Source organism: Frieseomelitta varia, unplaced genomic scaffold, assembly GCF_011392965.1.
Source record: "Frieseomelitta varia isolate USP_RPSP 00005682 unplaced genomic scaffold, Fvar_1.2 scaffold_500, whole genome shotgun sequence".
In the NCBI taxonomy this organism is placed as follows: Eukaryota; Metazoa; Arthropoda; class Insecta; order Hymenoptera; family Apidae; genus Frieseomelitta; species Frieseomelitta varia.
This window is the reverse complement of record NW_025110258.1, coordinates 86,239-98,637: the sequence shown is the minus strand read 5'-3', so window position 1 is coordinate 98,637 and position 12,399 is coordinate 86,239. Positions and strand designations below refer to the sequence as shown.

General features: G+C 47.7%; 1 protein-coding gene across 1 annotated transcript in view; it reads left to right on the top strand.

Moving 5' to 3' along the window:
* Positions 1-11,105, top strand: part of LOC122533166 (homeobox protein homothorax) — a 228,059-nt gene extending 216,954 nt beyond the window's left edge. Inside the window, exon 8 of the mRNA XM_043662605.1 lies at positions 10,987-11,105. Coding sequence (XP_043518540.1) covers positions 10,987-11,000 — 14 coding nt within the window. The 3' untranslated portion in view covers positions 11,001-11,105. The remainder of the gene's footprint in view (positions 1-10,986) is intronic.
* The last annotated feature ends 1,294 nt before the right edge of the window (positions 11,106-12,399 follow it).

The window sequence follows — 12,399 nt, the reverse complement described above, 5'->3', positions numbered from 1 at the left end:
AGCATATAGAGTGCATTCTAATCGCGATCGGCGTTCATTACCAACGCTAATCGTGTTTTTTTTTCCCCTCTCGCGGCTGGATAATTCATAATGGATACCTAGGGAGTTATCGTTGATGGACACGTCTATCGGGGGCACCATTACGCGCCTCCTGTCCGTGTCGATTCACACTTAAGCGAGATAATCTCCGAATAAATTTGCCAGGCGATGTACAATGTTTCTCACATGTCCTCTCCGAAAATCTTCTGCCGGAGCCTCGACGTCGATTCGAACATCTCGAACGGTAGAAAATTTTCTATCGATTCTTTTTTTTCTGACTTAACTTTGTCTGACTCGACTTTATTTAAGTTACGGAAACTGGACACAAAGTTTTCAATATCTCTCACTCAGGTGGCTGATTTAATACATATTTGTACATCGATTTATCCGTCACTTATCGTTTGCATACGATTGATCGACATTTGTATTCATCATCTTCAGTACCAGTCCATTGATCATTTCATCAAACAGTATTTATAAATACAAATGTTTATACAGGCTTCAGGGTTTCAAGATAAATTTGATGTTTCCGAATCATTTCACTTTATTTATGTTACGAATTATGGCACCGATTTTCTTGAACTGCAATTTTGCTGTCATAAAAAAGAACGTGGAGGCGACTTTCATTCTCCGCTTTCCACTTTCATCGATAGTGAGTCTCTTCCCTCCCATGCTGCCATCACTTAACATCCCTTAAAACACATCCAAAGCGAAAGATGAGCGGGATTCCACGCAACAGACTTTCTCTCAAGCCTTACCACGGTTACAAGAGGAGGGAATCCTCGTCGCGTCACCCGAAGTCTCTTCGGCGAGCTGCGTGGTATTCACGGAAGCGTGGCCCGCCGCGGCCTGGCAACCCTCTCTTCACCCTGAAACGGCGCGATAAGAATGAAACGGCGAGGCTTACAATGAAGGTGTCGTTGCAGGAAATTATACAGCAGTTAGACGAGCGGCCTCTCTTTCTCCTTCTCCTCGTCTCTTGGTCGCGAGCAATTGTCTCCTAGGCTGGTATTGTCTTGAACGGAATTCAGCCTCCACTCTCTCTCTCTCTCTCTCTCTCTCTCTCTCTCTCTCTCTCTCCCTTGCTCCTTTTCTCTGCTTCACTCTCCCCGGGGGCCTAACGAACCGCTTGTCTGACACCGAGCGGCACAATGAGAGATCTAATCGCGGGTAAAGTACTTAATATCTTAAGGTCGGACGAGAGGCCTCCGGGGGTGGCCGAGCGAGGACGATGTCGATGGGGATGGGGACGTGGCTCTTGTGCCGTGCGAAGATTCGCCTCGGTTATACCGCGGCTTCCTCGTCTATCTGATGAAGAGGACACCTTCGAGTGACAGGCCGGGAACTCGGAGCAACTCGCAGGTGTCTGCGACTTGGAGGGCAGATAACCGAGCCACCGTGACCTTGATCTGCTTGCGCCAAAGTGGAAATCGCCGGGTGAATTTTTGGATGGGGTGCCCCCGAGCGAATAATTTGGGAAAAGGATTCTCACGACAGTTTGTAATACTTGACGTTGGATGATGTTTCGTCTGTGACTTTACCGAGATGCATTTGAGTTATACGTCTCGTAATTTTCTCGTCTTTCCGATCGGATTCTCGATGTGCTAATGAGAAACGAAGAGTGTCACAGTTTGATTGATGCGGGACACTTGCACGTGGGAATAAATGATACTACTCGAAAGTTTTTTTGTCAAACATTTTCAATAATACACGTTCCAATTTAATTTCGGGCAAATTGAACTGGAGCGAATTGTTATTTAGTTGCACATGATATCGCGGGGGATATCGTGACACGGCTGAATGAATTTTTCACAAACTGGTGTTTGTAGTTGTCAATCCCCCGTGCGAACTATTTCGTTGGCTGACACGTGCAAGCAGCGATGTTTAAATAATAAATTAATTCAACGAGTTAATTTAAATGCACAGTCTACCGAACCAAGTGAAATTTCAGCAAAATTCTGTTTCTAATTATCAATTCAGCAATTTAATTTGTAGTCCGTGATCAGTCTCAAATATCGGCCAGATTACCCGAACACCGACGAGCGATGGCGCGTCTTCAATTAGAGTGAAACGTACAACAGACGTTCGCTGATTATTTTTTCCTAGTCGAAAACAGGAAGAAATCTACGAATCAAGCATCATTCACGAGCGCATCGCGATAATTAAGCGATGCACCGGCACACAGAAAGCGAGGGAGGAGGAAGAGGAGGAGGATGAAAACAGCGTGGAGTCCCGGAGCGGCGAGTCATCGACCACGACCTGGCGCAAGAAGCGGAACCGTCCCGCTAAAAAGGCAGCCGGATGATCCGTCTGATTACGTGCGTAGATTGCAATCACGGCCCTCGCGACTCCATCGACAAAGAGCGCTTAATGATCGCGCAATAAAGGGCCTTTTTTTCTTACGCGGTTAATTACTCGCCCTCTCGCGATTCTTTTTCGTCGTCGTTGTCCTTTCACGAGCGCCGCTTTCTGGAAAGACCGGGGCAGATGCGCTCGCGTTATGCCGCGAGTCGCGGGGCAGGAAAACAGTGACTTGTAATATTCGTCCGGCCAACGCAGAAACCCCGACGAGGGTAGAGGAGAAGGGAGAAAGAGGACGAGGACGAGGAGGAGGAGGAGGAGGAAAGTTGTTTCGTCGAGTCCTTCGGCGATGTACACCTGCCGCCTGGCAAATGAACCCTTTGTCTTTACTCGCCAAGTCATTAGGTGTACGCCGGAGGCAGTCGCCGCTTTAACCGGTTGACTAACCGACGTTAATAAGAAGCGAAGTAGCGCGAGTAAAACAAATCGCGGCCGCGGTAACGATGATCTCGTTGCTCGCGCGGGCACCTGATCGAGATTCTCCCGCTCCCCGGGGGTGGTGTGTTCCTCTCGTGGTCGACTTGCAGCGCCTTCTGTCTGGCCTCAGTTCAGAGCGTCGGGGATGTTTATTGGATAGCGAGATCGATCAAAGTTGGATTTCACACAGAGTCACGAGATGTTTGATGTTTGCCCGACAGATCACGGACGTTTGATGTGAATTCTTTTTGGACGATTCGGCTGATCGTGATATTGGTAATCTGTAATTGACGGATCGTGAATTAATTTGCGAAGAAGCGGAAAATAAAATGTAAAAATAATTTACTGTATATATATATATGTATATAACGTGTCCAGTGGTATGAAACTACATAAATTTGATCGTACAACGGATTTCTTCCAAAAAAACCATTTCACACAACAATCTATCGCATCAATCTCTTGTTTACAAGGAACAGCGTGAAAAAAATGTCACGTAACGCGAGATCAAGCGTTTCCCATTCCGGAGACCAAGAATTCTCCCCCGTTTCTTATCGTTGCGGCACCAGGAGCGCGAGGGAAGAAAGCGTTTCCCGTAAGAACCGGCTACGAGGTCGTTTCGATGGAATAACCGCTTGTAGTTTGCCTCGTATGCATCCCTAATATCATAACCGTAATGATACGGCAGCGCGACAGAGCTACGAGCCCACCGTAGGAGTGAAGAGACGGAGGAAACGTGACGTTCGAAAATAAGGGGAAGAAATATGGCGTGTCGGAAAAACTTGGAAGGGTGTCCGACCCGGTCGGATGGCGGTAAATGCAAAAATTCTGGCCGGTCCTTTGCCGTCTTGCGCGCGTCCGTCGAATCTCTCGTCCCTTTTTCTTTATATTTTCTTTTTTCCCTCAGCGGACGATTTGCAATTCAACTCGCGCGTGCGCGTGCAGACCGATTTTCGCGCGCGAGACCAGACGTTGCATAATGAATAATAATCGCGCGCATAACATCGCGGAGTGGAAAGTGGCACGCCACGGGGGATGCACCGCGCTTCCATTGTGTCGTCGCTTTCGACGCCTATCGGCTCGCCGTCTCGACTTCACAATTTCTCTCGCGGTTTCTTCGCGCGGCCATCTCCAGTCGAGTGCGTTTCTTTTCTCTTTCTCCTGGCGGCTCCTCCGCCACCCCCGTGTCGACTCCCGTGTACACCCCCGTGTTTTATTGCTTTCTTTTTTAATATGCCACGAACTGAGACACCCACCGCGATGGTATGAAATTGAGCCTTAAATATTCTATGGAGTGGCAACGCCGTGAGAACCGTGAGAGGAGTGTCTCTCTCTTTGATACAGTTATATAAAGGGGGACCAACGACAACTTTATATTGCCATCTTTGCCGCGAGTCATCCACCCCCACTGAGAATCCCAACTTTATTAACGGTTACCACGGTCCCGTACCCCCCCGGTCCAGCGTGAGGTGCTTTACTTCGGTTGGTTACTCCACGACACAAGGGGATGATTCCTTTTTTTTCTTAAACTTGAACTTGTCTCGCTGTATATACATGTATAAGAATGAAGCTTTCTTTTATTTTTACGAGTACAAAGATTTCTGGAGAAGCTTGCGTAAGCAGATAATGTGAAATATTATATTCGAAATATATTCCGACTCTTATCTTGAAACGATTAAATGGATTCCCGTGTAGGTACTATATTCTCAATTATGCTAATAAAAATATCAAATTACGTAAAAATCCATAGTCCAATGAAGCCTCTGCGTCTCTTTCTCTCTCACCAACGTAGCTTTGTTACAAAGCTTTCGAAACGAAACGCGATATTCCATTATGTAAATTACCCCGGGACCATCCATCGACGAGAAAGAAAAATTCCAACCGGCCGACGAAAGTCGATTAACGCGACGCGAAGCTTCCGAACGAGCCACCCTATTAAAGGGGGTGATTCTCGCGTGAACCTCAATTTCGCGCGGCGCGATTAAAGTCGGACGACGGGGGTGGGAAAAGGAGAAAAAAATTCCCTCGCAGGCCTCCTCTGCCATTCATCGGGTCTGTTTACACGGGGGCGCGGCACCGAGTAATTTCTTTATTTCTTTCTCCGGCAGGAGTGCAAGGGCGTGGAACCCTCTTCGGGCTGCGTCTTGCCTCCGCGCCACCATTTGTTTTTATCAGAGGCTCCCGGGGGACGTTAACAGCCACCTGCCGCGTACGTCCTCCTCCTCCTCCTCCTCCTCGCCCGTTCTTCGTTCCACTCCCTCGGTCTCGTTTTCGAGAGGGACCGCGGCGAAACACACGGCGGTCGGCTCCGCTCCTTGGGGATACCCGCTTGGAAAGAAGCATCGGGAAAAGCCTTTCGTTCAGAGGGCGAAGGGAAAAATGGCACGCGTGTCACACGTCGCGCTTCCCATGATTACGTTATTTCCTCGCGACTCGCATTTATTATTCAGGCCTGCGACGACACCCTCGCGAGCTCTCCGCGTCTTCTCACTCTCCTGCGTCCTCTGCTCCGAGACTCGCGCGGTTCACGCGAATTTCGGGGTTGTCAAATTGCCGCGTGGAGCTTCTTTCAAGGAGTTACGCAGTGTTGCTGTTTTTTTTCGTGCCTCTTCGTCATCTCAATACGGCTGCCATCCGGAGGAGAGTTTCACAAAATTAAGATTTTAATCGGGTTTCGAGACGTGAGATTTGTTTTTTCCCTTCCTCTGACGAGCGGATTTTAAATTTTAGGGAATGGAAAGTCCAAGCTAAAGCGAATGTACGTTTCTGTTCTTTGATAAAAGTATGAACACGAATGCAAGTACATTGCTGCTTTGCTCGTTCAGTGACCGTCGAGACATTTCTCCGTGATGGTCTATCCGCAAACATATCGGAACGGAATGATCGAAAGCGAAGCTGAACGTATTTGGCCGGTGCCCAGAAACAACTAACGAAACCGCCGATCGCGTTCAGAGAGCGAAGAACGCACGGGGTTTCGACTCAAAAGAGAATTTCCTAGTTGGAGCGATGCCTGGGACGAATTATCGGGTGGGGGAGGCGGTCTGTTTAAAAGCGACAGATTAATATCACCCTCGAAGCGTCGTCGATGCGTTGGAGAGAGGTGTTCGGTGCAGCAAAGATACGAGAGGTGGTGGTGGGTACGATGGTAGTCAAGGTCCATTAGGAAACCCCCAGGGCAAGCGAGAGAAGAGCGGTTGTCGGGCTCTGTCTTCTCTCTCCCGCTTTTTTTTTTTTTGGTACGAAGGAAGAAAGAGGAGGGAAGAGAGACACGGCACCCTCTATCTCGAGAAGTGTCACCCATGATGAATAGTTGGCATGAACAAAAAGAATGCTAACCGCTCCCCTCCGGCCGCGCGCCTCGTCCGTGAAACCACCCTCGCTTCGTTTCGAGAGCGAACTCTCGTTCCGGTCCTCTCTCTCTCTCTCTCTCTCTTTCTCTCACTCTTTCCCTCTGTCGATTTTCCGGAAAGGAGAGCGCGTGCGCGCGCCCACTCGAAAGCGGAACGAAGCGAGAACGATACCATCTTAATTAAAAGTTGCCAATTCATTTCGGCCACCCCTCCTGCACCCCCCGACTCGGCCAACGCAAGACGTCCTAGCCGAGGACCGCTTTTGTCTCGCTTCGGACGGGGCAGCAAAAAACTCGGAACACGTCTGAGAGATGATAATAAGAAGTTTTCGTCCGCGAAGGAAATTAAGTAAAAGAGGCCACCCTCTTTTTCGACGCTGCCGGTCGAAACCCTCTTTTGTCTCCTCTTAGATCGCTCGCCGGCTCGTTTAAAGAACGTGTACAGCCCCGGAATACCGAGGGGCTGAACCAGTGGCAAGGGTTTTTTAATCGCGGCGCTTCTCTCTCTGCATCGAGAAGCGATAAAGAAACACGCCGCCTTAATGGCTGTCAGACTCTACTGTTTTCACTTGCTGTTATCGTTTGCGGTCGCGCCACGGAAACGTTAGGGCGGGTTGGGCGGGATTGTTCGTTTGTCGGTAGGAAGCATCTTTCGGCTGCTTGCTCGAGCTGGTCTTCGGGGAACCAATTATTCAGAGATTTGTACGTTTCTGGCTACGTTTCGAGAGGGTTGGTCAGACCTCAATGCAGATTGTAATTTATATTCAAACTACAAGATTCTCAGATGTCAGGGACGAACTAATACCCCGATGACAATCTTCACAGACAATTTTCTCCATCTCCATTTCGAGAAATGCTCTCTTTGATAAATTTGATTTCAACGTAACTCGCTCGTATTCAGAAAATTCCAAACTCAATGAACAAAATCGCAAGACCTTGGTGTTTCTTGAAATCGTAAAGTAAACCCCTGCTGTCAGGCATGGCGCCGTGAAATCGCGGCGTAGAAACGATTAGGATCGCCGTGACGAATCGTACGTGTGTTCATTGATGGCCCGTTACGCCACCAAATGCTAATTAGTTCATTCACGGAGCCGGGTGCCGTGAACGGAGCGGAGGATCGAGCGAATGGTAAAAGGGCGGCCGCGTGATTCGCCACGGTTTGCACGCGAGGATCGGGAACATCGTGCTTTGTCGCACGATGGCGTGTAAATAATTAAGAAATAGCTCAGGACCAACCCCACTCGTGTGTTCGCGTCTTTTCCTAATCTCTCTCTTTCTCTCTCTCTCTCTCTCTTTCTTCGTTTGTCCCCGGACTGCTTTACTTGCTCTAATTACAAATTTTTCGCCGATGTCTGCCGGCAGGTAATTTAGCCTTCCAATTTATATAAAATATCGCACGGCTAATGAAGCAATTTGAGGCTGTCTGCTCGCCTAACGTATGGAGTTCGGCTCGCGTCGTTGTAATGGAGAGAGACAGAGAGAGGGTGGTAGAAGAAGGACTTAACTTACAGAGATACCCCATTATAGCGCCGGGCATTAACTTTCCCCTTACGTTTCCCCGTGAATCGATGAAAATCTCCATTTGACACTCGCCGCAATGCGATCCTTTTCCTTTTCGCGATACCCGCCTGTCTGGATTCGACTTAACTGGTTTCGTTATATGAAGTAAATTGCTCTTTATGGGATTTCGAATTTGTGTTTAATTGTCCTCGTGCCTCTGCGCTGTGAAATTTCTGTGAGATGATTTGATAGTTTGAAAGCATCGAGAGTATTCTGTTTTAATTCTGGGACTACTGGCATTCTATTATAATATATAAATTTCGAGAAAATTTAAACTTTCTATTAAAATGGCTTGGGCAATCCTCGTGGAAGGTCTTTTTCTAATAACTCGTGAATCTTGAACGAATCTTAAATAGCGAATATTGATAATTTGGCAAGTTCATCTCATTTTTCTGAATAGTTTTAGAATTCAAAAAGAAAAAAGAGAAATCTTGAACGTGATGACACTTGTGCGTTTTTTCCAAGCGCAGCATCTCGCCGGGTTCCGCCGGCTCGTCTAGACGACGCGGGTCACTTAATTGAGAGGGAAGCACGATCGCTATTCGTGCGCGTGACAGCGTGAATTATTTATGCACGCGTGAACCACGTGCCGTCATTGACGCTGCCGTCACGCCGACAGGCCGCGAAGGAGCCGTTCAAAACGACGAGAGGTGCTCGGCCGCCTCCTGCTCGTGACGTTTTCATACCTTCGAGTGCCGCGAATAAAAAATAGTCTTATCGCGAAAATTCCTCCTCGTTCGATCGCAGCTTCATTACGACGCGGCCTGTGCACACCACTGCACTCTCTATTGTCCTCTCCTTTCACTTACTTGACCATCTGAGCCAAAAAATTACTCGCCAAATTCGCTTTTCGAAAGTTCCACCGTCGTTAATAAATCATCACCAGAAAAGATTGATAGAAACTTTCTCTGCTGTTTGAAATTCTCTGGTGATTCTTGACTGAACTTGAAGTATAGCATAGCGTCACAGGTGATTCGCAGTAATTTAGAATGATTTCAAACTTCCGTATATTACAACAGTTTGTTCTTTATTTCTCACCAATTTATTTCCAATACCTTCGCAAGTAGTTAGAATTTTCCACAAGTCGTCTATAATTCGAGTATTTATCTGATCTGATCTCACGTGTTTCGTTTGATCATCCCGAACTCGGTCGTACACGTCGTATAGCTTTCGCGTTTAGATTCGTTTGAGATCATCTCGGAGCATGTTGGCGCGTGCTCGTTAGAGCGTCGCGGAGACGGAACGCGCGGCTGGTTGCTCGCGCGGTCGGCCGTCAAATCGAGCTTAACGTTCTGGCGACTTGGGTTATTTGTATACACTCGCTGGCTAATGGAGCAGTTACAACGTGGTCGCGACAAAACGCGCGAATAAATCGGCCGATGGTGGCTGCGTGCAACGCGCATCTAACGAGACGCTGGACGTTTCGTCGCGAGAAAGCGCGTCGTTTACGACGCTGCGTAATTCCTTATTTACAATCCCATCGTGCGCGCGTGCAACGAGCAATTATCGCTTATGGATCATCGAACTTCGGCCTCTTCCGTCTGGTCGTTAATCGTGCTTACGGTTTCTTCGCAATTCCCAAGCATTAATCTTCGTTGGATTCGTTGAGCAAACTGGTCGTTAGAGTTTCTTTTCTTTCTTTGCCGATCGTCCGGTTTCTGGTTTTGTCGTGTCTTGTTAGAGTATGGGATAATTTGCATACTGCAAGATCTCGGAATCGTAAAGAGCGCCGTCTTCAAAGTCTCCGTTAAACAGCATCGTTTCGAAGAAAATTGACTGCAGCTGTGAGAAAAGTCCTTTTATAGAATTATAAATTTTCCCGACGAGAGACAATGACTTTATCGGTACTCTCAGCGCGCGAATGCTCTGTTGGCGAAATTTCCCCGGTTTAAAACTGACCAGAACCACCTTCACGTCCAAAAGTCAAAATTCCACTTCTCGAAGACCACTGACCGAACGTTCCACTGACCTAGTGTAACCCTTGCAAACAGACGCGGTGGCACGCGAGAGAATCACGGTTCGTAAAGCACCGAGCGGATGATCGGGATATCGCTCGCGTAGCAGGTTGCTCGTGGCGCCCGCTCGTAAACTTGATCCCTGTATAATTTTCAATCGGGCCAAGGATTTGACGACCTCGTCACGGTGCTACGTCTATTCGCTTCGGGCGGCTTCCATCGTCCCGCCGACTTCATCCAAAGATCCATCGTCTTCTTCCTCGTCCTGGTCGTCTCGTGCTCTTGCTCGATTTTCGTGGGGGGTCGCCGAGATAAGGGACGAATGACGAGGTCGCAACGACCGGTAAAAAGGTGATCTCGGCCGGATAATACCTCGGGAACCCGGAGGCGGAGGAGCTGGAGGAAACTGCGACTGAAGACGTCTCCCTGGCTCCCTCGGGCGTCGGGAAACGCCGTTGCCTGCGGAGACCGTAAAAAGACAATACCGTTCTCGCGCCGCAAAAGAGCCTTGCCACCGAGTACCATTACCAGCGAGGGTTGCGCCGGTTCCCCGCGTACGGACACCCACCGACTAATTTCAATCCTCCCACGTGTGTTTTCTTCAGATTTGGCGTTTCTCTTCGACATCTTCGTCTTCCTGCTGATCAGAGAAATTTGACCTCACCCCTCGAACACGAAGATCTGGAGAGTGTGTTGAATTTTTTCTTGTTTACAACTTGTTTATAACTTTCTCTTTGCGAGTTGACAAATTGCACCATCGCTTTCGATTCTTTAAACGTTATTTTTCGCAAGTTTGTGGATTTTAAAAAATTTAAGAATTTTTTTAAACTCGTGGATTGTGTTTCGCATTGCCTTTAGTTCTTCTAAATTATCCGTGAATATGTGCATCAGCAGGCTGCCGCGAACGCGGAAACAACCAGTAACATTATAACCATTCCCTGTATTCGAGAAAAAAAATTGACCGTCATGTCCGAACGAATTTATTTATCGACGCTATTTCGTTCTGCTCGATTCAAGATTAAGTTATAACGCGGGAATAACAACGAGAAGGAAAAAAAACCATCTACGAGTTTATACTTTCGCCTGAATGCAAATGAAGAAAAATGTAAATTTAGAGATACGGTCGCTATGAAAATGATTTTCTGCTCTTTCTTTTTTCCTTTCTGTTGCGAGACAAAGTCGCACTAATTAAATAAAGCCATGTGCGTCCTATTAGAGCCGATTAGAATCTCTCTGTGTACGGAGTTTTCGCGCCGGATTTATCTTCGATCGCGTAACTAACCGAATAATTCTCTTTTGTTTCAGGTAAGTGTGAATGACTTCGTTTCTGAGCGTGGCAGGTCGTGACTCATATGGATCGTGAGTACCCACGGCGGGTTATTACAATTGAGCGTAACACGCTGATCGCCGCGCCCATTTCCTCCATGATTACCTCGCTAATCGTGTCGTTGCTTGAAACTTTACGCGGTTCCACGGAATCCAGTTATAGCTCCATGTTTCGTTACACGTCAAACGCTCTGCCGTTAACACGCCGCGAGATTATAAAACATGTAGATCAAGCTATAAGAGCGCGTTTAGAATCTGAAACACCGTTTTTTTAATGTTTATTAGTCACTTTTAGATAGATTTCGCGTTTTATGTGCGACAAAGTGGCCATCAGCGTGGATTATCTCGTCGAGTTTGATCGTCTAATGAACTTTTCTACCTTCTTGGCGTTTCAACGTTTCAACTTCATTTTTATTGCAGCAATTTCATTCAACCGTCTATACAGATTTTGTTTCTTCGTACCTTTCAATCCCAGTGGGAACAGAAAGAACGGCGACAGTTTGTTTTCAAAACAGGAAATGCTTACTTTACTTAAAAAATAGATTTGATAATATGCACATATCCCAGAGATACAAAGATACAAATCTAAATTCCCGATATAACAGGCTCAAGTTGGAAATTTATACACACTCCGTCAACAACGAGAGCGCGTTTCGGTAATCGCGAAAAATGGCCGTGGAATTGGAAATCTTTGTTACCTCGTCCGGGTCTCGTAATTCTCTGGTCGTCGGTAATGGCTCAAAGAGCCGTCGACGCGATCGACTTCCTATCGAGACTGCCCTAATGGCAGTCGGAAATTAAAATGCGATTCGAGGAGCTCTCTCGCGCGTTTCCCTTCTCGCGCGAGGCGGGGCACCCTCGCCCACCCCTGGCGGCGGCGGCCAGGGGCGTCGGGGGTTGGCGGTGGCTTGATCGCATTTAACTTGGACGCTCATCCGTTGATTTCATTAAACGATAACCGGCGCGCAACTTTAAAACCGGCTGAGAGTAGCGACGCATACGAAATCACGACGCCGCGTTTGGGGGTAAGGCAAGAAACGTAGCGGGGGTGGGAGAGGGGAATTGGTTCCGAAGGCGCGAAACGAGGGCGGTTCTGAAATACCAGAGGCGATACATTAACGACCCGTAATGACATCGGCGCGAGGGGAGGCTAGATAAAAAAGACATTAGTCATTCGGTGTCGGTGTAATTGCATCTAGACTCGACTGATCGCAATCTCCACTCTTTAATGAAATATAGAGCGCTTTCCGTTCTTTCCCAGTTTTTTTTCTTCCTCCTTTCTTTTCTCAGCTCGATCTTATCGCGAGTGGAAACTCATCGTTGCGAATAATTGGCCGCAATTTATAGCCGGGATTAAAAGCGTGGCTTGTTCCCGTCCTGAGAAGCTCGGAC